The following is a 13,011-nucleotide window of genomic DNA, read 5'->3' as shown; positions in this document are numbered from 1 at the left end:
CTCACACTACACAATCTGCACTACAATTGGGCCATTCTGGCTTGATCACTGCTTACTTTACTTTCTGTACGAGAACAAACGTCTTTAAAAAAATGATCCCTCCCGTGACTCCGTACCTGTCGGATTCTTGCCCGTCTCCCTGGCAGCTGCCGCTACGGTTACGCATGGCGGGTGGTCGGCACGCCACACACACCACGTAACCCTCCCGTAGGTACTGCATCCAGCGGGCGTGTGGTCGGGTCTCCGCCCTACAGTGAGGAGTCAGAGACTTCATCTTGTACTCCATACAGAACCTGACAGAAGGGGACGGAGGAAGGGGACAGGCAGAGGGGTTTTTGAAATATCATATGTGACATTTCACACTATAACTTCGTCCCACAAATGGCACTAGATTTGACCAGGGCCCATAGGTAACAAGGTGCCATTTTGAGACACAGACAAAGTTATTTAATTGAATAGTGACGGCTTGAATTAAAGGGGGGAGTGCTGGCTGGACCTTCACATAATAAGTCAAGGTCTCCCCACAAGTGTTGACACACCGGTAGGTCTGCAGTAAATGGATATCAACTTTGATCTAGTCCCCCCCCCAAAGGATCAATGGGAATGTGTCATTGGAATTTTCCTAGGTTGGGTCATCGCTAGGAATGTGTCCCAAATTGCACCCTATTCCCTATGTAGGTGCACTACTTGTGACCACACATCATGGGGCCCTGGTCAAAAGTAGTGCACTATGTAGGGAATAAGGTGCTATTTGGGATGCGGCCTGGGTGTGTCTGCGGGTTTCTGTGCATTCAGAGCAACTTGGCCATTGTTATCCACATCCTTTGTACATGCACTGTTAGTCATGTTTCATACCTGCTAAATACTAGTGTTGTATTTCAAAGGGTTGGGTGGGTGTGGGGGTGTGTGTGTGTGGGGGTGTGGGGGTGTGTGTGTGTGTGTGTGTGTGTGTGTGTGTGTGTGTGTGTGTGTGTGTGTGTGTGTGTGTGTGGGGGGTGTGGGGGTGTGGGGGTGTGGGGGTGTGTGTGTGGGGTGTGTGTGTGTGTGTGTGTGTGTGTGTGTGTGTGTGTGTGTGTGTGTGTGTGGGTGTGTGTGTGTGTGGGGGGGTGTGTGTGTGTGTGTGTGTGTGTGTGTGTGTGTGTGTGTGTGTGTTTGTGTGTGTTGTGTGTGTGTGTGTGTGTGTGTGTGTGTGTGTTTGTGTGTGTGTGTGTGTGTGTGTGTGTGTGTGTGTGTGTGTGTGTGTGTGTGTGTGTGTGTGTGTGTGTGTGTGTGTGTGTGTGTGGTGTGTGGGGGTGTGTGTGTGTGTGTGTGTGTGTGTGTGTGTGTGTGTGTGTGTGTGCCAGCCTCGTATCCAGGTGGGTAAACACTGTTGTTCCTGTATATTAAACACTGTTGTTCCTACAGTAGGCAGGTGGAATAAAAAAAAGAGCATTATGAGACTTGATAAGTGTTCATAACACTAAGTTACGGGGCAGCAGGGTAGCCTAGTGGTTAGAGTGTAGAGGTGGCAGGTAGCCTAGTGGTGAGAGTGTAGAGGTGGCAGGTAGCCTAGTGGTTAGAGTGTAGAGGAGGCAGGTAGCCTAGTGGTTAGAGTGTAGAGGTGGCAGGTAGCCTAGTGGTTCGAGTGTAGAGGTGGCAGGTAGCCTAGTGGTTAGAGCGTAGAGGTGGCAGGTAGCCTAGTGCTTAGAGTGTTGGAATAGTAACCGGAAGGTTGCATGTTCAAATCCCCGAGCTGACAAGGTACAAATCTGTCGTTCTGCCCCTGAACAGGCAGTTAACTCCCTGTTCCTAGGCCGTCATTGAAAATAAGAATTTGTTCTTAACTGACTTGCCTAGTTAAATCAAGTTAAAAAATATATATATATATCTAAGTATTCATTACGCAGCATACCCAGGGTCCAGAGGTGTGATGTCATGCTGTCTTCTTCTTTTACCGAACAGATTCATGGTGGTGATGAAACCTGGACCTGGAGAGAGACCATGTCAACACAACCAGACCCTCACAGTCCCCATGTCAACACAACCAGACCCTCACAGTCCCCATGTCAACACCACAACTAGACCCTCACAGTCCCCATGTCAACACCACAACCAGACCCTCACAGTCCCCATGTCAACACCACAACCAGACCCTCACAGTCCCCATGTCAACACAACCAGTCCCTCACAGTCCCCATGTCAACACCACAACTAGACCCTCACAGTCCCCATGTCAACACCACAACTAGACCCTCACAGTCCCCATGTCAACACCACAACTAGACCCTCACAGTCCCCATGTCAACACCACAACCAGACCCTCACAGTCCCCATGTCAACACCACAACTAGACCCTCACAGTCCCCATGTCAACACCACAACCAGACCCTCACAGTCCCCATGTCAACACCACAACTAGACCCTCACAGTCCCCATGTCAATACCACAACCAGACCCTCACAGTCCCCATGTCAATACCACAACCAGACCCTCACAGTCCCCATGTCAATACCACAACCAGACCCTCACAGTCCCCATGTCAATACCACAACCAGACCCTCACAGTCCCCATGTCAATACCACAACTAGACCCTCACAGTCCCCATGTCAATACCACACAACTGGACCTGGAGAGAGACCAATACATTATCCATGTTAAAACCACAATGAGAGGTCAACAACAGTGTGTATAGATATACAATGCATAGATATAGATATGCATGTGTAGAGATATGAGATATGATAGGAGTGTGTATATATATAGATATATATTTAGAGATATGATAGGAGTGTGTATATATATAGATATATATTTAGAGATATGATAGGAGTGTGTATATATATATATATATATATATATTTAGAGATATGATAGGAGTGTGTATATATATAGATATATATTTAGAGATATGATAGGAGTGTGTATATATATATATATATATATATATTTAGAGATATGATAGGAGTGTGTATATATATATATATATATATATTTAGAGATATGATAGGAGTGTGTATATATATATAGGAGTGTGTGTGTGTGTATATATATATATAGGAGTGTGTATATATATATATAGGAGTGTGTATATATATATATGATTGTGTATATATATATATATAGGAGTGTGTGTGTGTGTATATATATATATGATTGTGTATATATATATAGGAGTGTGTATATATATAGGAGTGTGTATATATATATATAGGAGTGTGTATATATATATATATAGGAGTGTGTATATATATATATATATATGAGTGTGTATATATATATAAGAGTGTTTATATATATAGGAGTGTGTATATATATATATATAGGAGTGTGTATATATATATATAGGAGTGTGTATATATATATATAGGAGTGTGTATATATATATATAGGAGTGTGTATATATATATATATATTTAGAGATATGATAGGAGATATGATAGTGTGTGTGTGTGTGTGCGTGCGTGTGTGTGTGTGTGTGTGTGTGTGTGCGCGTGCGTGCGTGTGTGTGTGTGTGTGCGTGTGTGTGCGCGTGCGTGCGTGTGTGCGTACGTGCGTGTGTGTGTGTGTGTGTGTGTGTGTATATATATATATAGGAGTGTGTATATATATATATATTTAGAGATATGATAGGAGATATGATAGTGTGTGTGTGTGTGTGTGTGTGCGTGTGTGTGTGTGTTACCAGTATTCTGAGAGCAGACCTGCTCTTGGTGTGACTGGTAGTCCATGCAGCCTGCCTGCTCCTCCAGATTGGGACAGGGCTCTCCACTGTTCTTGGGCTCCTGCACAATGTGGCGCTGCCTTGAAAGATTGATTGAGTGATGAATTTTGGGTTAAAAAACAAACAATTTAATTGTATCCTTTAAAACATTTAAAAATTAGGACACTAACACATCTAACACAGGAATCACCTGTTCCTCCTGGGCCCTATGGCACACTATTCCCTATGTAGTGCACTACTTTAGACCAGGACCCTATGGCACACTATTCCCTATGTAGTGCACTACTTTAGACCAGGACCGCTCCAGTGACTCCACGCAGTCACCACACACGACTGGGCTGGACAAAGAGACAACATAGATGCACTGGGTCACTCCCCAATGGCACCCTATTCCCTATGTAGTGCACTACTTTAGACCAGGACCCTATGGCACATTATTCCCTATGTAGTGCACTACTTTATACCAGGACCCTATGGCACCCTATTCCCTATGTAGTGCACTACTTTAGACCACAACTCTATGGCACCCTATTCCCTATTTAGTGCACTACTTTAGACCAGGGCCCTATGGCACCCTATTACCTATTTAGTGCACTCTTTTAGACCAGGACCCTATGGTGCCCTATTCCCTATGTAGTGCACTACTTTCTATGGCACCCTATTCCCTATTTAGTGCACTACTTTAGACCAGGACCCGATGGCGCTCTATTCCCTATTTAGTGCACTACTTTTGAACACTCCTTCTTCACTCCTGGATCTGCAGATTGGCTGGGTGAGCAGCAGTGGAGGCTCCTCAGAGGATAATGGGGAGGACCATCCTCCTCAGTGAAGTTCATAAAAATAAAAGTCGTAAAACATTTAATTTTTTAGATAAAACTATACTAAATATAATCACGTCATCAAATAATTGATTAAAACACTCTGTTTTGCAATGAAGGTCTACAGTAGCCTCAACACTACTCTGTAGGGCAGCACCACGGTGTAGCCGGAGGACAGCTAGCTTCCATCCTCCTCTGGGTACAGTGAATTCAATACAAAACCTAGGAGGCTCATGGTTGTCACCCCCCTTCCTTAGACTTACACAATAATTATGAAAACTTCTAGAAGACGTCCTCCAACCTATCAGAGCTCTTGCAGCATGAACTGACATGTTGTCCACCCAATCAAAGGATCAGATAATAAACATATTACTGAAAGCATAAGCTATGGCTAGCTAGCACTGCAGTGCATGACATGCGATGAGTAGTTGACTCAAAGAGATAGAAAGACAATAGTTTAATAGTTTTGAAGGAATTAATTTCTTCCAAAATGAAGGAGAAGCAAAAGAGAAATAGAGAGAGAGATTCCTTCATGTTTGTTTTTTCATTTTCAGTTTCACTTAACGTTACTTATCTAGGAAATGCAGCTAGCTAGTTTATCCTACTGAAACAACCTACTCAAACAGAGGGATGCTATGTTAGCTAGCTGGCTATAACAGAGGGATGCTATGTTAGCTAGCTGGCTATAACAGAGGGATGCTATGTTAGCTAGCTGGCTATAACAGGGGGATGCTATGTTAGCTAGCTGGCTATAACAGAGGGATGCTATGTTAGCTAGCTGGCTATAACAGGGGGATGCTATGTTAGCTAGCTGGCTATAACAGAGGGATGCTATGTTAGCTAGCTGGCTATAACAGAGGGATCCTATGTTAGCTAGCTGGCTATAACAGAGGGATGCTATGTTAGCTAGCTGGCTATAACAGAGGGATGCTATGTTAGCTAGCTGGCTATACCAGAAGGATGCTATGTTAGCTAGCTGGCTATAACAGGGGGATGCTATGTTAGCTAGCTGGCTATACCAGAGGGATGCTATGTTAGCTAGCTGGCTATAACAGAGGGATGCTATGTTAGCTAGCTGGCTATAACAGAGGGATGCTATGTTAGCTAGCTGGCTATGACTATCCAAAACAACACTGGAACTTCCAAGTCAAGGTAAGGCTTTAGGTTTTACTAATGTATTGCCACCAGGGCCCACTATTGTAACTGCTTACTGACAGTACACTGTAACGTTACTGCATGATTGTAGTGGGTTTACTAACACATTAGATCTATTAGCTATGCTGACTATGATGTTACTTTAGCAAATATGGTGAGAACTATGTAGGCTGTTTGTCTTGGAAAGGTTTTCCGCCTGGTCACATACAGCTGATGTGTTGTGTATTGTAGTCCACAAGTGAAGGGAAGAGGTGATAGGAGGAGAGAGCATGGATGCAAGAAGGAATACAACGTGGCTGCTATGAAATTGAACTGTGTTTACGCGTGATCAGGGGTGTATTCATTCCGCCGATTCTGTTGAAAAACGTTTATTAAACGGAAGCAAACGGAACAAAACGGAAATAACCATACCTGAATTTGTTCAATAGAAACTCTTGTTTGTAAATGTTGGACGAACGATAGGGAACATTAGAGTATCATGTAGTATCCTAAACCTATTGATGTTACATTGAACTGGGTGAATGGAATATGTCATTACATTTTCTGTAATAGAAATTGTCCTCCCACCAGTGGCGCCACTGACCGCCACTGTTGTGCAGGCTTGTGTTCCAGCCGAGCACTAACACACCTGCCTGATTCAACTCAGCAACAAATCACCAAGGCTTTGATTCGCTGAATCGGGTTTGTTCGTGTGGTAGGTTGGAACAAAAGATTTCACACCCTGTAGTTGAAAACCCCTGAGGTGAAAACATAGACGACCAGGGGTCTGGAACTCACTAAACTATCCCTGTTTGACAACCAGGGGTCTATAACTTACTAAACTATCTCTGTTTGACGACCAGGGGTCTATAATTTACTAAACTATCCCTGTTTGACGACCAGGGGTCTATAACTCACTAAACTATCCCTGTTTGACGACCAGGGGTCTATAAACTATCTTTGTTTGACGACCAGGGGTCTATAACTTACTAAACTATTGACGACCAGGGGTCTATAACTTACTAAACTATTGATGACCAGGGGTCTGTAACGTACTAAACTATCCCTGTTTGACGACCAGGGGTCTATAACTTACTAAACTATTGACGATCAGGGGTCTATAACTTACTAAACTATTGACGACCAGGGATCTGTAACTTACTAAACTATCCCTGTTTGACGACCAGGGGTCTATAACTTACTAAACTATTGACGACCAGGGGTCTGTAACGTACTAAACTATTGACGACCAGGGGTCTATAACTTACTAAACTATCCCTGTTTAACGACCAGGGTCTGTAACTTACTAAACTATCCCTGTTTGACGACCAGGGGTCTATAACTTACTAAACTATTGACGACCAGGGGTCTGTAACGTACTAAACTATTGAAGACCAGGGGTCTATAACTTACTAAACTATCCCTGTTTAACGACCAGGGGTCTGTAACTTACTAAACTATCCCTGTTTGACGACCAGGGTCTATAACTTACTAAACTATCCCTGTTTGACGACCAGGGGTCTATAACTTACTAAACTATCCCTGTTTAACGACCAGGGGTCTATAACTTACTAAACTATCCCTGTTTGACGACCAGGGGTCTATAACTTACTAAACTATTGACGACCAGGGGTCTATAACATACTAAACTATCCCTGTTTGACGACCAGGGGTCTATAACTTACTAAACTATTGACGACCAGGGGTCTATAACTTACTAAACTATTGACGACCAGGGGTCTATAACTTACTAAACTATACTCTTAAGACTGAAGAATGTAAACCAGGGGTGTGTACAGTTCGCTCATCCAACTGCTCAATATTCTAGAAATGACACTCAATCAATGAGAGAATGATTTGGGGAGAGTCCCAAATGGCACCCTAGTCCCTGTATAGTGCACTACATTTGACCAGAGGATTAGTGTTCTGAACAGCGTCGAGTGGTCTAAATGTAACTAAGGCTGAATGTAACTAAGGCTGAATGTAACTAAGGCTTAATGTAACTAAGGCTGAATGTAACTAAGGCTGAATATAACTAAGGCTGAATATAACTAAGGCTGAATGTAACTAAGGCTGAATGTAACTAAGGCTGAATATAACTAAGGCTGAATGTAACTAAGGCTGAATGTAACTAAGGCTGAATGTAACTAAGGCTGAATGTAACTAAGGCTGAATGTAACTAAGGCTGAATGTAACTAAGGCTGAATGTACCTAAGGCTGAATATAACTAAGGCTGAATGTAACTAAGGCTGAATGTAACTAAGGCTGAATGTAACCTAGGCTGAATGTAACTAAGGCTGAATGTAACTAAGGCTGAATATAACTAAGGCTGAATATAACTAAGGCTGAATATAACTAAGGCTGAATGTAACTAAGGCTGAATGTAACTAAGGCTGAATGTAACTAAGGCTGAATGTAACTAAGGCTGAATATAACTAAGGCTGAATGTAACTAAGGCTGAATATAACTAAGGCTGAATGTAACTAAGGCTGAATGTAACCTAGGCTGAATGTAACCTAGGCTGAATCCAGTCATCGACCCATTTAGTCCGTTCTCTTTTCAATGCTCTCCTCACGCTCTCTGAGTACTGGGTCTTTGATGTTGGCCGTGTGTGTGTGCGTGTGTGCGTGCGTGTGTGTGTGTGTTAGTGTGTGTGTGTCAGGTATCAGGTACACTCAGCTTGTCCGACCCCGACTCCTACAGCACATGCTGTTTGTAAATGTATAACGATGTGTCCCAAATGGTACCCTAATAAGTGCACTACTTTTGACCCGGGACCCATAGGGATATGGTCAAAAGCAGTGCACTACATAGGGAATAGGGTGCCATTTGGGATGCAAACACTCTCTGGCCAAGTACATTACATGAACTATTAGAGGACAGAGGTGAAGGGTAAATGGTAAGTGGAATTAGAGTCTGTAGTGTCCAAACGGTTCGATCTACAGACCACTGAATGGAAAGGGGAGATTCTCACAAACACATTGGTGTTCTCCGTTGTGCTCTACGGCCCCTACAAGAGTCACGGGACCCGTCTGAAGTTAACTGGTAACCCGTTAAAAATTTTAAAAAATGGAAGTGTAGAGGTAGTTTTGTGCCACAAAAAAAGAACTTAAATATGTGTAAAAGAAAAAGTATAATATAAACATACATACATTCAAGGGTTTGCTACATTGTAGAATAATAGTGAAGACATCAAAACTATGAAATAACACATATGGAATCATGTAGTAACCAAAAAGTGTTAAACAAATAAAAACATGTTTAATCATTTAGATTCTTCCAAGTAGCCACACTTTGCCTTTATGACAGCTTTGCACACTCTTGGCATTCTCTCAACCAGCTTCACCTGGAATGATTTTGCAACAGTCTTGAAGGAGTTCCCACATATGCTGAACACTTGTTGGCTGCTGTCCCTTCACTCTGCGGTACAACTCATCCCAAACCATCTCAATTGGGCTAAGGTCGGGTGATTGTGGAGGCCAGGTCATCTGGTGTAGCACCCTATCATTCTCCTTCCTGGTCAAATAGCCCATACACAGCCTGGAGGTGTGTTGGGTCATTGTCCTGTTGGAAAACAAATGATAGTTCCACTAAGCACAAACCAGATGGGATGGTGTATCGGTGCAGAATGCTATGGTAGCCAAGCTGGTTAAGTGTGCCTTGAATTCTAAAGAAATCACAGACAGTGTCACCAGCAAAGCACCCCCACACATCACACCTCCTCCTCCATGCTTCACGGTGGGAACCACACATACAGAGATCATGCGTTCACCTAAGACGGTTGAAACCAAAAATCTCAAATTTGGACTCATCAGACCAAATGACAGATTTCCACCGGTCTAATGTCCATTTCTCATGTTTCTTGGCCCAAGCAAGTCTCTTCTTCTTATTGGTGTCCTTTACTAGTAGTTCCTTTGCAGCAATTTGACCATGAAGGCCTGATTCACGCAGCCTCCTCTGAACAGTTGATGTTGAGATGTGTCTGTTTCTTTAACTCTGTGAAGCATTTATTTGGGCTGCAATTTCTGAGGCTGGTAACTCTAATGAACTTATTCTCTGCAGCAGAGGTAACTCTGGGTCTTCCTTTCCTGTGGCGGTCCTCATGAGAGCCAGTTAACTCTAATGAACTAATCCTCTGCAGCAGAGGTAACTCTGGGTCTTCCTTTCCTGTGGCGGTCCTCATGAGGGCCAGTTAACTCTAATGAACTAATCCTCTGCAGCAGAGGTAACTCTGGGTCTTCCTTGCCTGTGGCGGTCCTCATGAGAGCCAGTTAACTCTAATGAACTAATCCTCTGCAGCAGAGGTAACTCTGGGTCTTCCTTTACTGTGGTGGTCCTCATGAGAGCCAGTTAACTCTAATGAACTTATCCTCTGCAGCAGAGGTAACTCTGGGTCTTCCTTTACTGTGGTGGTCCTCATGAGAGCCAGTTAACTCTAATGAACTTATCCTCTGCAGCAGAGGTAACTCTGGGTCTTCCTTTACTGTGGTGGTCCTCATGAGAGCCAGTTAACTCTAATGAACTAATCCTCTGCAGCAGAGGTAACTCTGGGTCTTCCTTTCCTGTGGTGGTCCTCATGAGAGCCAGTTAACTCTAATGAACTTATCCTCTGCAGCAGAGGTAACTCTGGGTCTTCCTTTCCTGTGGTGGTCCTCATGAGAGACAGTTAACTCTAATGAACTTATCCTCTGCAGCAGAGGTAACTCTGGGTCTTTCATTCCTGTGGCGGTCCTCATGAGAGACAGTTAACTCTAATGAACTTATCCTCTGCAGCAGAGGTAACTCTGGGTCTTCCTTTCCTGTGGTGGTCCTCATGAGAGCCAGTTAACTCTAATGAACTTATCCTCTGCAGCAGAGGTAACTCTGGGTCTTCCTTTCCTGTGGTGGTCCTCATGAGAGCCAGTTAACTCTAATGAACTTATCCTCTGCAGCAGAGGTAACTCTGGGTCTTTCATTCCTGTGGCGGTCCTCATGAGAGACAGTTAACTCTAATGAACTTATCCTCTGCAGCAGAGGTAACTCTGGGTCTTTCATTCCTGTGGCGGTCCTCATGAGAGCCAGGTAACTCTAATGAACTTACCCTCTGCAGCAGAGGTAACTCTGGGTCTTCCTTTCCTGTGGTGGTCCTCATGAGAGACAGTTAACTCTAATGAACTTATCCTCTGCAGCAGAGGTAACTCTGGGTCTTCATTCCTGTGGCGGTCCTCATGAGAGACAGTTAACTCTAATGAACTTATCCTCTGAAGCAGAGGAATGAGTAGGTGTATCCAAACTTTTGACTGGTACTGTATATATAAATACTGTATATGTATATGTACTCAATTTGATAGTAGTAAAGGCCAAATTCAATATTTTATCAAATTTGTATGTATTTTTTTGTACCTAAAAGGGTCCTAAAGTTATAAATCAGACTTAGACGTACAGTGGGTATATAGGGAATAGGGTGCAATTTGGGACGCAGCATAATGATGACAATTACTACTGTCCTGACCCCATCCAACCTCCTTACCTGTCCTGACCCCATCCAACCTCCTTACCTGTCCTGACCCCATCCAACCTCCTTACCTGTCCTGACCCCATCCAACCTCCTTACCTGTCCTGACCCCATCCAACCTCCTTACCTGTCCTGACCCCATCCAACCTCCTTACCTGTCCTGACCCCATCCAACCTCCTTACCTGTCCTGATCGCATCCGTCCTTACCTGGGCACTCGGTGGGGTAGTCATAGCAACAGTCTTTGGTCCTGAGGCAGCCCTCGTCGCAGTAGCAGGCTCTGTATACCCGGTCCATCCTCCAGTCTGTCGTTACACAGGTGATGTCAGAACCTCCGCAGCACTTCCCAGCACACCCCCCTTCCACCAAGATGTGGTACAGTCCCAGCACGACAGCAGCCACCAGCAACAACACATAAGCCACAGACGATGCCATCATCAGCACAGAGATACGGGGGGATTCCCCAAGAGGTCAATATCGTCTCGACACAATTAGGATGTGTGTGTGTCGTCTCCTCGGTGTGTGTGCATCCTTTCCACAGTATGTGTGTGTGTGTGTGTGTGTGTGTGTGTGTGTGTGTGTGTGTGTGTGTGTGTGTGTGTGTGTGTGTGTGTGTGTGTGTGTGTGTGTGTGTTCTCTACTAGTGTGTTTTCAGATCGCAGCTCTTCCACGCTGTCAATGTGGAGGGCACAGATCTCAGTCCTCACCAGTCCAGCCAGACCAGTGAAACCCAGTCCAGCCCCAGACCAGAAACCCAGTGAAGCCCCAGACCAGTGAAACCCAGTCCAGCCCCAGACCAGTGAAACCCAGTCCAGCCCCAGACCAGTGAAACCCATGTCCCCAGACCAGCTCTCAGAAACCCAGTCCAGCCCCAGACCAGTGAAACCCAGTCCAGCCCCAGACCAGTGAAACCCAGTCCAGCCCCAGACCAGTGAAACCCAGTCCAGCCCCAGACCAGTGAAACCCAGTCCAGCCCCAGACCAGTGAAACCCAGTCCAGCCCCAGACCAGTGAAACCCAGTCCAGCCCCAGACCAGTGAAACCCAGTCCAGCCCCAGACCAGTGAAACCCAGTCCAGCCCCAGACCAGTGACCCAGTCCAGCCTCCAGACCAGTGAAACCCAGTCCAGCCCCAGACCAGTGAAACCCAGTCCAGCCCCAGACCAGTGAAAGCCCAGTCCAGCCCCAGACCAGTGAAACCCAGTCCAGCCCCAGACCAGTGAAACCCAGTCCAGCCCCAGACCAGTGAAACCCAGTCCAGCCCCAGACCAGTGAAACCCAGTCCAGCCCCAGACCAGTGAAACCCAGTCCAGCCCCAGACCAGTGAAACCCAGTCCAGCCCCAGACCAGTGAAACCCAGTCCAGCCCCAGACCAGTGAAACCCAGTCCAGCCCCACACCAGTGAAACCCAAGCCCCACAGTAACACACAGCTCACAGTAATACCCACACACACAGCTCACAGTAACACACACAGCTCACAGTAATACACACAGCTCACAGTAACACACACACAGCTCACAGTAATACACACACAGCTCACAGTAATACACACAGCTCAGCTCACAGTAATACACACAGCTCACAGTAACACACACACAGCTCACAGTAATACACACACAGCTCACAGTAATACACACAGCTCACAGTAATACACACAGCTCACAGTAATACACACACAGCTCACAGTAATACACACACAGCTCACAGTAATACACACAGCTCACAGTAATACACACAGCTCACAGTAATACACACAGCTCACAGTAATACACACAGCTCACAGTAACACACACACAGCTCACAGTAATACACACAGCTCACAGTAATACACACAGCTCACAGTAATACACACACAGCTCACAGTAA

General features: G+C 45.0%; 1 protein-coding gene across 1 annotated transcript in view; it reads right to left on the bottom strand.

Annotated features, from left to right (window-relative positions):
• Positions 1 to 11,713, bottom strand: part of LOC121839566 (somatomedin-B and thrombospondin type-1 domain-containing protein-like) — a 20,351-nt gene extending 8,638 nt beyond the window's left edge. Inside the window, exons 1-4 of the mRNA XM_042298623.1 lie at positions 11,331 to 11,713; positions 3,663 to 3,781; positions 1,892 to 1,967; positions 117 to 293 (exon numbers count right to left, since the gene is read on the bottom strand). Of these exons, the coding sequence (XP_042154557.1) occupies positions 117 to 293; positions 1,892 to 1,967; positions 3,663 to 3,781; positions 11,331 to 11,584 (626 nt within the window). The 5' untranslated portion in view covers positions 11,585 to 11,713. The remainder of the gene's footprint in view (positions 1 to 116; positions 294 to 1,891; positions 1,968 to 3,662; positions 3,782 to 11,330) is intronic.
• Positions 11,714 to 13,011: the final 1,298 nt, after the last annotated feature.

This window comes from Oncorhynchus tshawytscha, linkage group LG16 (genome assembly GCF_018296145.1).
Source record: "Oncorhynchus tshawytscha isolate Ot180627B linkage group LG16, Otsh_v2.0, whole genome shotgun sequence".
Classification (NCBI taxonomy): domain Eukaryota; kingdom Metazoa; phylum Chordata; class Actinopteri; order Salmoniformes; family Salmonidae; genus Oncorhynchus; species Oncorhynchus tshawytscha.
Note: the sequence above shows the minus strand (reverse complement) of the source record. Positions and strands in the feature narration are given on the sequence as shown.